This window comes from Sus scrofa, chromosome 2, assembly GCF_000003025.6.
Source record: "Sus scrofa isolate TJ Tabasco breed Duroc chromosome 2, Sscrofa11.1, whole genome shotgun sequence".
NCBI lineage: Eukaryota > Metazoa > Chordata > Mammalia > Artiodactyla > Suidae > Sus > Sus scrofa.
The window spans coordinates 25,046,128-25,059,431 of record NC_010444.4 but is presented as its reverse complement, the minus strand read 5'-3'; the positions used below and the strand labels follow the sequence as shown (position 1 = coordinate 25,059,431).

The following is a 13,304-nucleotide window of genomic DNA, read 5'->3' as shown; positions in this document are numbered from 1 at the left end:
TCTTTTTTCTCCTTTTCCCCTAGGACTGTTTTACTTCCCAATGGCTCCTGACTGCCCAGCTGGTGAGCACACTGGCTCAGAGGGATCACATTGTTCCAATTCTGGCTCCCTTGACAGTCTCCCCCCGCGATCCACTGGTGGATGAATTCAGCTCTCTTGCCCCCATGATCTTGGCTTTCCCCGTTTGCTTTGCAGCCTAAGAGGTGGCACTTTGGGGTGACTGTTTTCAGTGGAGTGGAATCTAAACCTGGGGGCTCTGCACTAAGTCTCCAAAAACTCTTGGCAGGCAGTCTAGGGATCTTGGTACCCTCTGGGGGGTGAGAAGCCCTGAGCAGAAATTTCAGTCTGGCCTTTCCTCTTCCCCGTGTGACCTCAGGCAGGTCGGTTTTGTGGGCTGGGGCTCCTGTTTCCTAAAAGTGAAATTATCTCCCAATATTCCTGCTGACTTGGCCCAGGTTCAGGATTCTGTCTGTGAAGGGCCGCAGAGTCTGAGGCCTGGAAGGAGCCCGCAGTTCCTACTGCTGGAGGCACTGGGAGTCCCACACGCCACCTCTGACTTGGAACCTTCCTTTTTAGCCATTCCAATGGCCAGAAAAGAACACTCGGGTTTTACGACCAAACTTTTCGATGGAGAAAGAAGACAAGTCCCTGAGCACTTATTGCGCGCTCAGCATCAGGGAAGGGCTTGCCGTGTGTTTCTCTATTTAGTCTCTGCAGAATCTCTAGGGAGTGGGGCTGAATATGGGTCAATTTGCAGATGAGAAAACTGAGGCCTGGGAGGTGACGTCACCCACCGGAAGTCTCACGTGCACAGCCCGAGTCCAGCAAGAGCCCGTTGCATTGTGGGTACCCAGGTCCTTCCCGCCTTGGCTGCGCTGTCTGACCGCCCCGTCCCCTCTCTCCCCCAGAGAGCCAGCTGCTTCCAGGGAACAACTTCACCAACGAGTGCAACATTCCAGGCAACTTCATGTGCAGCAACGGCCGGTGCATCCCCGGCGCCTGGCAGTGCGACGGGCTGCCCGACTGCTTCGACAAGAGTGACGAGAAGGAGTGCCGTGAGTGGCCCGGCCCTTTGCTGAGGGGGCGGGGGTGGGGGGTGGTCTTGGGGCGTCAAGGAGGAGGTCTGGCTCTGGCTCGGCCCTGCACACTCTGCGAGCTGAAAGCTGGGGGCTGGGGCTCTGGCCGGCGGGCCCGCCACCCCCACCCCCACCTCCGCCTGCTCCATCTCCGAGCAGCATGGTGTGTGCAGAAACAGGGGGCTTGGTGGAGTGGGAGCCACAGTTTGGGGGAGCAGAGGACCCTTCTTCCAGGCTCTACTCAGCCCTACCCTGGGGACTCTCACTGCCTTCACTTTATACTCAAGGATCCTGAGACACTCAGAGGTCATGGAACTTCAGTGTCTTAACCAGCAAGCAGCAGATCTGGATTTGAACCCAGGGCCGACTGATCCCAGGGCCCAGGCTGCACACATCTTATACATTGTGCGGTTTTTTCTTTCTCTCCCTTTCTTTCTCCCTCCCTTCTTCCTCTCCCTCTCTCATTCCCTTCCTTCCTTCCTTTGCCACACCCTCGGCATGTGGAAGTTCCCAGGCTAGGGATCGAACCCCATGCCACAGCAGTGACCCAGCCCACTGCAGTGACAACACCAGGACCTTAACCCACGGCACACTGGGGAGCTCCCATTGTGCAGTTTTCTTGATACGCCACATCAGTTATCCAGCATGGAGTTAGTACTGACTTTTTAGTAATCTGCTCCCAAGCATCTGGGCATCACTTTCAAATGGGCACCACCAGGACCGGGGTTCTTTCTGATCCTCCCTGCCCCCTCCTCCTTCCCATTTTGTGCTGCTGAGATCTGGGTGAGATTTGGCTCAGCGGTAATCTGTGAGAAAGGAGGCACCTGGGATGTGTGTTGAGGGGCACCCGGGGCGTGGGGTGATCATCCTTCCTGCCCTGGGGAGGTGTCCGTCTCTTCCTTACCAAAGTCTGCTGCTGCAGAATTAGCCGGGCCCCGGCATGCTGGCTGGCAGGAAGCAATGCCCAGGGTGCTGGGCGCAGGGTTGTCCGGTGCCTGGGGGACCACACAGCTGGAAAGCGGTTCTTGGCTCTTTCTTGGGCTTTGGGCAGCAGGCCACAGGGCCTCTCGGACGGGAGAACTATGTGTTCTGGCTCTGAATCTGCTGTCTTTTTGGAAGCCAGCTGAGGAAATGAGAAGAGGATGATAATTTGAACTTTTAACGTAGTTGTTACCGGGATTTGAGGCTCAGCCTGTTGATGCACAGGAAGGGGCACTGGGCTTGGAGCCCCCTCCAGAGCTAGTCCCCCTCTTGTTTGTGACATGCTCCCTCTGAGCCTGGCCCCTCCTCCATCCAAGGCATCCAGTATCCCTGCTGCCTGCTTTCACTCTTCAGAGAAATTTTGGGAGAGGGTATGTTGACAGTACTTTTTTTGTGTGTGGGAAACATTTCATTTTGTTTGTTGCATGTGGTTTCTTCCGAAGAGACCACCATACGTCATTCATTTTTATTCTTGCAAAAGTAAAAAAAAAAGTATTGTCTATTTTAGCTTTTTCTGTTTCTAGCCAGGCTTCAAAATTGCTAGAAATTGAACATTTGCAATTTGAGTTTCAAATGAGATAGTATGCCTGAACCCTTTAGTATGTTTTTGAGCACTGTTAAATACTCTTAAGTACGTGGAATGATCATTTTCGGAAGATGGCGTGTATTTGAACTCCAGTAAATGCAGACTGTCAGCTGAGAGGGGAATATTCAGCACAGGACAAATAAGCTTTGTGACAGAATGCACGATTGGGAGTTGAGACCTAAGTTTTATTCCCAGCTTTGTTCATTGCAGCTGTGTGACATGAGTGTACTCTGTGATGTTCTGTGTCCTCTGCCAGTCCAGTACCATGATTTTAGAATTTACGCATAAACGGGAAGAGTTGGTGGAAAGAGAAATAAAGTAATAAAAGAAAAAAGTGGTGTGGGTAGCTGCCTGGCGCAGTTTGGTTTGGTTTGGAACAGGCTTGCCTTGGCTCTTCTCCATTCTTTTTTTCTTCTCATTTCCTTCCCTTCACCTCCAAGTACAGTAGACGCTCAGTTGGCATTTATTTAGTCTTTCGATCAAGACATAATTTTAAAAAAACCATGCACAAAAACACATGCATTCCAAAAACCTCTGTGGCCCTTCTTTTTGTTTTTGTTGTTTGTTTTTAAATTATAAGAACAGAACACGAGGAAGTTTAGACAATAGAGGGAAGAATAAGAAGTTCTTTTTCAAAGTCAATTCTCCTTGCAATTCAGATTTCTTCCTATTCCCTTTCAATCTAGGACGTGAGTGAGGTGTGAGCCCTGGAGAAGGACTTTGTCCTCTTTCCCACCCTCTCTCCCCCACACTGTGTGGTCACAGGAAAGTTAGCAGAATGGTTAAACCTTAGCCACTGGGAGGACTAAATGAGAGAGAATTCCTTAGCCTTCTGCTTGCCTCAATTCCCTTCTCTCCAAAATGAGAATCAGCAACCCTCCCAGTGGCATTACTGTGACGTTTTAATGCGTGCTTGGCACACTGCACAGGGCCTGGGTATAGTCAGTGTCTTGTAAACCCTAATTGTTGTTGGTCAGTCTGTGTTAAGTGCAGTTGTTGTCATGGGGATGCGCGATGGAGGAACCTGCTCTTTCTACTTCTCTTTAGAAGCCTTTTGCCACATGACCTGTATGTAGCATCCTAGCTATTGTCCTGTGACATTACCGACTGTTCCACTGAGTACATGTTCTGTACCTTCATCGCTCCCCTGTTGCTGGGTGTTTACGTCACTTTTGCTTTTTCACTTTTGCTTTCCCATGTTTAGGGTCAATTAAGAAGCTTATCCATACCTGGGGGACAGAAATATGGGATGGTTTCTACCAGGGCCAGGATGGGCTGGGCTGAGGTCTCCAGAGTGGGTATCATCTGGCCCATCTTTTCAAGGGCTCCCTGAGGGTGGCTGATTTAGAATTTGTGCCACTTCCTTCTCTGTCTTACTGAGAAATTACAGAGCCCTTTCTCTGACTCTTTGGAACAGCTTGGTACTTACAGGAAAGAGAGTGAAGGTACCACAGGAAGGAGAGTGAAGGTACCTGATATTCTCACTTGGGAGGGGTGATTCCGCAGAGGCCCCATGAAATGTCATTGGCATTTAGAAGAGAATAACTGGGAGTTCCCGTTGTGGGTCAGTGGTAATGAATCTGACTGGGATCCATTAGGATGCAGGTTTGATCCCTGGCCTCACTCAGTGGGTTAAAGATCCAGTGTAGGTGAGCTGTGGTGTAGGTTGCTGACATGGCTCGGATCTTGTTTTGCTGTGGCTGAGGTGTAGGCCAGCAGCTACGGGTCCGATTCAGCCCCTAGCCTGGGAACCTCCATATGCTGCAAGTGCGGCCCTAAAAAGCAAAAAAAAGGAAAAAGAAGAAGAGAATACGCTGATACAAGAAGGCTTGCCCTTTCTATAGGGTGAGAGAAGGACCCGGAGAGGTGTGTCTTGGAGGAATAAGAGGCAGAGTGCAGCTCTTTGTATCCACAGCAGAGAAAAGGTTTCCATGAGATGGGAAGAAACTTTTTTAAATTATAAAAGTAATAAAATCCCATATTGTAACAAGTAGGGGAGCGGTTGCTTTCTCCTCAGAAAAACAGCAGACTCTCACGTAGAGTCTGTACTCTAACAGACCACTGTTAGCATCTTGCAAGTTCACGTTCAGGCTTTTCTCAGTTGTAATCACCATGGGTATACAATTTTATATTTTGATTTTTTCCCCCAGGTTACATTTCAACATTTTAACATTTTTCTGTGTCCCCCCCCCCATATTTCTCTATCACTTTTAATGTTAAAATTCACTTGGTATATAATATAGCTTATACCGTTCACTTGGTATAATAGTTTATTTACTTGTTTTTTTGGTATTTACATCGTTTTCAGTTTTTCACTTTAGAAGGAGTGTTCACTGCTGTGAAATGAGGATAGAAATGACTTTCCCTGGTTTTGAGAAATTTTCTTCAGCTTGATTCTCAGAAATGAAATTACTGGGTTGAAGGACAGGAGCCCTTTCTGGCCTTTGATGCTGTCTGCCCATGTTCTGCTAAAGGCTCGTCCCAGCTTGCTCTCTCACTGGCAACATTTCTCTCTCTTCTGGCTTTATTTTAGTCTCAGCATTGGGTAATATCTTAAAAAAAACATAGTTTTTCTGGTCCATTTAGTAGTTGAAAACAGTTACTTTTTTTTTTTTTTTTTGGTCTTTTTGGGGCCATACCCACGGCATATGGGGGTTCAGTTGGAGCTATAGCTACCGGCCTACACCACAGCCACAGCCACTTCAGATCTGAGCCACGTCTGTGACCTACACCACAGCTCATGGCAACGCTGGATCCTTAACCCACCAGGCGAGGCCAGGGATCGAACCCATGTCCTCATGAATGCTAGTCGGATTCGTTAACTGCTGAGACACGACGGGAACTCCCAGTTACATATTTTAATTTTCAATAGTTTTAAAATTTTAACTAATTAATTAATTAATTTATTTTTGTCTTCTTAGTGCCTCACTCCTGGCATATGGAAGTTCCCAGGCTAGGGGTCAAAATTGGAGCTGTAGTTCCTGGCCTGGACCATAGCCACAGCAACACGGGGTCTGAGCTGTGTCTGCAACCTACACCATAGCTCATGGCAGTGCCAGATCCTTAACCTCCTCAGCGAGGCCAGGGATCGAACCTGCATCCTCATGGATCCTAGTCGGATTCACTACCACTGAGCTGCAACAGGAACTCCCTCAGTAATTTTTTTGATTATCCAAAGAGGTTGAATGTGTTGCCCTCCCCCTATTTACTAGTTGTATTTCTGACTTTGTGAAATACCTATGAATAGATTAGAATAAATTTCCAGCTGGGTTGAGTCATTAAATTTTCCTCCTTCACGTTTTGAGAATAGAGGTTCACTGGGGGATAGTCTGGATGTATTTCTGTTCTTGGTTAGTGGAATGCCTTAAATGACCTAAATAATTTTTTTTGGTAGTAAAAGGAATAAATACATGTTTTAGAAACATGTAAACGTTGCATGAACATTATTCCATGTTCTGTGATTATGCCAAGGGCGATAACATGTCATTTACACGCGCCTGCTCTGGGCTGCACCCTCCCAGGCATTTTACACTGTGGTAACTTTACACCGTTACACACTTTACACTTCTACACTGTTGTCACAAGCCTTATGAGAAGGGGCTGATATTATCTCCAGATGAGGACACTGAGCCACAGAGAGTCTGTGCCGAACTGGCTAGCACCCCAGAGAGTAAGACCTTATAAGCTTCCTCCATCACAGCCGCGGGCGGGATCATTCACGCGTTCTCTGCATGGATCTGTGTCACTCTGCCGAATGGGAATGACAGTACTCATCACTATGGATCTGCTTTTTAAAAAAATTTAGAAACACTGATAGTGTTTTCCTGTGTACAGGTAGACCCCCAGGGATACTGTGGTTTCAGATCCAGACTACAGCAGAAAAGTGGGTCATCCAGATTTTTTGGTTCCCGATGCCATGTAAATGTTATGTGTACACTATGCTGTAGCCTATTAGGTGTGCAATAGCATTTTGTACATACTTAAAGTAAAACATTCTTCCTTGCTTAAAAGACTTGCGTAAAAGCCTTCAGGGAGTCGTAATCTTTTAGCTGGTGGAAGGCCTTGCCTTGAGGTTCATGACTGCGCTGCTGGCTGCTCAGGGTGGCAGTTGCTGAGGGTTGGGATGGCTGTGGACATTTCTCCAAACAAGACAGCAATGAAGTCTGCTATGTCAGTTGACTCACGAACGGTCTCTAGCGACAGAGCTGTTTGAAAGCATTTTACCCACAGAACTTCTTTTAAAAGTGGAGTCAGCTCTCTACTGCTGCTTTATCACCTCCGTCTGTGTCATATTCTAAATCCTCTGTTGTCATTTTAACAATCTTCACAGCACCTTCACCAGGAATAGATTCCATCGCAAGAAACTACTTTTTTTTTTGCTCATCCATAAGAAGCAACTCCTCATCCGTTCAAGTTTGATCATGAGATTGCAGCAATTCAGTCACATCTTCAGGTTCCATTTTTAATTCTAGTTCTCTTGCGGTTTCTGTCTCATCTGTGGTTACGTCCTCCGCTGAAGTCCTGAACCAGAGTCATCCATGGGGGTTGGAATCAACTTCTTCCAAACTCCTCTTAACGTTGATATTTTTACCTCTTTCTGTGAATCACAAATGTTCTCTAAAAATTTTTTTTTTACTAAAGTATAGTTGATGTGTAAGATTGTATAAGCTATAGGTATACAATAGAGGGATACACAATTTTTTTTTTTGTCTTTTTGCTATTTCTTGGGCCGCTCCCGCGGCATATGGAGGTTCCCAGGCTAGGAGTCCAGTCGGAGCTGTAGCCACCGGCCTACCCCAGAGCCACAGCAACTCGGGATCCGGGCCACGTCTGCAACCTACACCACAGCTCACGGCAACGCCGGATCCTTAACCCACTGAGCAAGGTCAGGGACCAAACCCACAACCTCATGGTTCCTAGTCGGATTCGTTAACCACTGCGCCACGACGGGAACTCCAGGGATACACAATTTTTAAAGGTTATATTCCATGTGTAGTTGTTATAAAATATTAGCTATGTCCCCTATGCTGTACAGCATATCCTTGAGGCTTATTTTATACCTAGTCATTTGTACCTCTTACCCCCTCCCCTATAGTGCTCCCCCCCAACCCCACTTCCCTCTCTCCCCTGGTGACCACTGGTTTGTTCTCTATATATGTGAATCTGCTTCTTTTTTTGTTATATTTGCTAATTTGTTGTATTTTTTAGATTCCACATGTAAGTGGTATCATACTGTATTTGTCCCTCTGTCTGATCTATTTCACTTAGCATAATACTCCCCAAGTTCATCCATGTTGCTGCAAATGACAAAATGTCATTCCTTTTAATGGCTGAGTAGTATTTACACACGCTGCATGTTCTTTATCCATTCTCCTGTTGGAATCACGAATGTTCTTAAGTCTATCTAGAATGATGCATCCTTCCAGAGGTTTTCAGTTTATTTTGTCCAGATCCATCAGAGGAATCACTGTTTTTGAGAACTGTAGCCTTATAAAATGTATTTCTTAAAGAATAAGACTTGAAAATAAAAATTACTTGTTGATCCACAGGCTGCAGAATGGATGTTGTACCAGCAGGCCTGAAAACAACGTGAATCTCATTTTGCATTTCCATCAGAGCTCTTGGGTGACCACGTGCATGGACCACGTGCATGGTCAGTGAGCAGTCATATATTGAAAGGAATCTTTATTTCTGAGTAGTATATCTCAACAGTGGCTTTAAACTATTCAGTAAACTGTGCTGTCAACAGATGTGCAGTCATCCAGGTTGTGTTGTTCCATTTAGAGAGCACAGGCTGTGTGGGTTTAGCTTTGTTCTTAAGGGCCCTGGGAGTTTTGACATGGGGCATGAGCGTTGGCTTCAGCTTCAAATCACCAGCTTCATTAGCCCCTAACAAGAGAGTCAGCCTGTCCTTTGAAGCTTTGAAGCCAGGCATCGACTTCTCCTCTCTAGCTATGAAAGTCCTAGATGGCATCTTTTTCCAATAAAAGGTGGTCTTGTCTACATTGAGCTTTTGTCATTTATTAATGAGCTCAGCCAGATCCTCTGGCTACTATGCGGCAGCTTCAGCATCAGCACGTGCTGGTTCACCTTACACTCTTATGTCATGGAGCTAGGTTCTTTCCTTAAACCTCATGAACCAACCTGTGCTGGCTTCACACTTTTCTTCTTTCTTCCTCACCTCTCTCACCCTTCACAGTATTGAAGAGGGTTGGGGACTTGATCTGGATTAGGCTTTGGCTTAAGGGAATATTGTGGCTGATTTGATCTTCCATCTGGACCACTCAGACTTTCTCTGGATCAGCAGTAAGACTGTTTTTCTTTCTTATCATTCATGTGTTCGCTGGAGTAGCACTTTTAATTTCCTTCAAGAACTTTTCCTTTGTAGTCACAACTTGGCTCTCTGTTTGGCACAAGAGACCTAGCTTTCGGCCTATCTTGGCTTTTGACCTGCCTTCCTCACTAAGCTTATTCATTTCTAGTTTTTTATTTCAAGTGAGAGACTTGTGACTCTTCCTTTCACTTGAACACTGGAGGTCATTATAAGGTTATTCCTTGGCCTAATTTGCATATTGTTGTGTCTCGGAATCGGGAGGCCTGAGGAGACGGAGAAAGATGGGGTATGGACAATTAGTCGGTGGAACAGTCAGGACACACACAACATTTATCAATTAATTTCACCATCTTATGCAGGCACGGTCTGAGGTGCCCCCAAACAATTACAGTGGTAACATCAAAGGTCACTGATGACAGACCACCATGACAAATATAGTGATATGAAAACATTTGAGATAGTGTAAGATTTACTCATGTGTGACACAGAGACACAAAAGGAGCAAATGCTGTTGGAAAATGGCTCAACAGCGTTGCCACAACCCTCCAATTTGTAAAGAACTTTACAAATCATTTACAAGGATTGCCCTTCACAGACAAGGGCAGTAGAATGAAATGCAGGGAAAGGAGGGATACCTGTAAATGATTTCTAAAGTGGCTCTTAGTCCTATGAATCTCTGGAAGAAGAGGCTGTGCTTGATTACTGCCCTTTGCTGTAATACTAAAGCAGCAATCCAAATTGCAATCCAAGTTTCTAGAATGCACGCATGACCTGGAATCAAGTGCCTTAAGAGCTCGTGCCAGCTTTGTGTTGGATTGCAGCTGCCATGTCTCTGTGTCCTAACCAAATGGGGGGAGAGCTTGGAGGGTGAAGATCTGGGTCACAAGGTGTTCATTTTCTTCTTTGAAAGATTAAATTGATTGTTACCTTTGACTAGGCATGTAACATACTTTTAAAGTCTTAGGCTGTGCACTCGCGCGCGCGTGTGTGGGGGGTGTTGCGGAGGTGGAGATGGGGATGAATTCAAGAATCTTGTCAAATGATAAAATTTTAATGAATCTCCAAGTCCAGAGACACAGAAAAAAGCTGCAAAAATGGAATTTGAATTTTATTTGCTCTTAGTGTTCCTACTGTTTCTTGAGCATGACTTCTAATTGCTCTGATGTGATGGCAGAAATTCAGGGGATCGGGTTGAAATAAAGATCACAAAAGGGGTGGAAAGCCTGGCCAGAAATGCTTCCTTTCCTTTTTATGGTCTTTTTTCAGCGTCTGCCTCTAGGTGGCGCCACATATAACATTTTCTTTTAAATCCCCGGCTCCAGGGCAAGCCCAAATGTGGGGGAAAGCCTAGATTTTGAGTTATTATCTTTACCAAACTTGAGCAGTAGTTCAGCTGTTTCACCGAGGCACCCAGTGCTTAGTTCACATGCAGAATGCCTCAGGAAATCAGGAAGTTTCCATGGGATGGGTACAGCTTACTTGTCTTTTCTCAGAGAAGCGGAGGTGGTAACAGCTGACGTGTTGTAGCCTGGGAAGGTCAATGAGTTGGATGCAGGTCCAGTGGGATCGAGCCCCCTGCCCCGCTTCAGTTGTGGAAAAAGCAAAACTGGCCCGGCACTGTTGGTATGGGTTGAGTTGTGTCTCTACCACCAGACCCATATTTGAAGTCCTAATCCCAGTATCTCAGAATGTGACCTTATATGGAGAGAAGACTTTTATAAAGGTGATCAGGTTAAAACGAGGTCACAAGAGTGGGCCCTACCCAATACATGCCTATAGAAAGGGGATTTGGATACAGAGATCCATACAGAGGGAAGGTGATGGGAAGACAGAGAGAGAAGATGCCATATTCCCAAGCCAAGGAGAGGGGCCTGGAACAGATCCTTCCTCACAGGAACCAGCCCTGCTGATGCGATGTAGGACTTCCGGCCTCCAGAACTGGGAGACAGTACATTTCTGTTGTGAAGCCACGGGGTAGTGGTACTTTGTTAGGATATCCTTACTTAGCAAACTAACCCAGCCTCTGCCCATCTCTGGCTTTGGAAAAATTGTTACATAGGGAGTGACAGCTGTCCCACAGCTGTGGGACAGGGTAATATGCACAGGCATCCTGCTTTTATTTTTTTATTTAACAATTTGAAAGTGAGAATCTTATAAGTTGAATTACTTCACCTCAAAATACATGTTGCGGTCCGAACCCGTAGTGCCTCCAGGTGTGACCTCACTTGGAATTGGGATGTTGGGGTTCAGTAGTTAAGAGGGGGTCATACTGGGAAAGGGCGGGCCCTTAATTCAATGTGACTGTGTCCTTAGAAGAAGCACTGGGAGCTTGGAGGGGAGAAGGGCACGTGACAACAGGGGCAGAGGTCAGAGTGATGCAGCTGTGAAGCAAAGAACACCGAGAATTGACAGCTGCCCCAGAAGCTAAAAAAGATTCTTCCCCAAGTCTCAGAGGAGCGTGCCCTGCTGATACCTTGATGGCAGACTTCTGGCCTCCAGAAATGTGAGAGAAGAAATTTCTAGTGTTTAAGGCCACTCACTGTGGTCTCAGTAAGTGCAGCCCCAGGCAGCTAATGCACATAATCATCAGGAACCATTCCAGTGCTTTGGGCTTCTGGGATCTGCCCACCCACAGCTGTTGGCCTTCTTTTATCAACCTGCCTGCGCCCCCTGCCCGGTCCCTGGGCCCCTTGGGGAGCCATGGGGCACACTGACTTGTCATGTGGGTGAAATGTTCCCCTTTCCCCTCCAGGCCTTGGGTCTGGCGAGCTGTTGTCAAGTGCTAAGTTTCAGAAGCCCTCTGCTTCAGAAAACAAAACTGGCCCTTCAAAGAGTCTAGAGAATATACCTGTGGTTTAACACCGTGTCCATTAAATGCTTCGGAATGAAAACTCACGTTCCTTCACCGTCCTCGTGGCACAGAAGGAATCCAAGACCCGTGCGTGTTCATGTGGCCTTTTTTCTAACTTATTTTGTTTGTTCATGCGTTTGTTTTTAAACATCTCTGGTTAATTCCAGGCATGGCCCCCTCTTCACTTAGTTTCTTTCTCTCAAACGTGAGACCATAATCCTACAGTTAAAGACCTGGGGCTTTGGGACCAGCCTCTGTGAGTGACCTCTGAGGCTCTGGGCACTGCCTTAGCTTACTCGCCACCAGTTTCCTCGTCTGTGACACGGGGATGTAACAGTACCTACTCCAGAGGTGCTGGTTAAAACATTGACTCGATGGTATGTCCAGGCCATAATCCAAGTTAGAAATCAGGTGAAGTTCAGCTTTGCTGACCACGGGGCATTGCAGTCAGTCTTTTTTTTTTTAGGGCTGAACCCAGGGCATAGGAAAGTCCCCAGGCCAAGGATCAAATCAGAGCTACGGCTTCCGGCCTATGCCACAGCCATAGCAATGCTGGATCTGAGCTGCATCTGCTGCCTACACCACAGCTCAATGCAATGCTGGATCCTTAACCCACTGAGTGGGGCTGGGAATCGAACCCATGTTCTCATGGATCCTTGTTGGGTTCATATCCCCTGAGCCACGACGGGAACTCCTATTGCGGTCAGTCTTAAGTGGGCTGATGTATGTGAGGCTCAGGGCTAGGGGTCCGGCCCTGGGGCGGGCGTTCAGTAAGTGCTCACCGATGTTATTCCCTCATAAGTGCCAACAACATCCTCCTCAAACCCAAGTCTGTGGTGACACTCCTGGCCCTGCCGTGCCAGACGTGACTGTCAGCCGATCCCTTGCCCGCCTCCCCCAGAAGCACACCCCCCTCCCCCTTCGTGCTCTGGCTTTGAGGCCCTAAGCCATGGAAACCCCTTCCTTGGCTGGGTCAATATCTTCTGTTCACTCCAGAGAGTTTTGAGCACACCGCCATGAGCTCACAGGAAATCCTCTTAGCTTAGCGCTCCAGGGAGCCGCCAACACCGAAGCTGCTGTGCGAGGGAAGGAAACAAATATTTGAGGGCCTGGGGGTGGGGGGGCGCTGGGCAGGCTCTTGGGGCCCCAGGGAGGGGCTTGGAAGTAGCTCTGGTACATTCAGTTGGGAACCTGTGCTTTCACACACCTGCACCCCGCCCCCCACCGGCCCGAGTGTTCCCAGCTCTGCCTGAGTCCCGCACAATTAAGCACCTAAGTGGATTTTGATGGTGGCATTTTGCTGCACTGCTTGAACAGTCTTCCGAAGTCTCTGCCTTCACTCTGTTGGCCTGAAACCTGCAGCACTCTCTGCAGCCTCCAAGGTCTAGGACACGTAGAGGTCACAGCCTTCGGGGGGGGGGCCTCTCCCCGCTCCCAGATGTGTGCTTTGTGTGCGTTGGGTGGTGAGGAAAGGTG

General features: G+C 47.4%; 1 protein-coding gene across 9 annotated transcripts in view; it reads left to right on the top strand.

Moving 5' to 3' along the window:
• The window catches only part of LDLRAD3 (low density lipoprotein receptor class A domain containing 3), a 279,936-nt gene that overhangs the window by 95,883 nt on the left and 170,749 nt on the right, over positions 1-13,304 (top strand). For 8 of the 9 annotated variants that reach the window (XM_021083187.1, XM_021083185.1, XM_021083186.1 and 5 more), the window contains exon 2: positions 909-1,055. The exons of the other annotated variant lie outside the window; for it this stretch is intronic. In XM_021083187.1, the coding sequence (XP_020938846.1) occupies positions 968-1,055 (88 nt within the window). In that variant the 5' untranslated portion in view covers positions 909-967. The remainder of the gene's footprint in view (positions 1-908; positions 1,056-13,304) is intronic. 9 annotated transcript variants of the gene reach the window in all.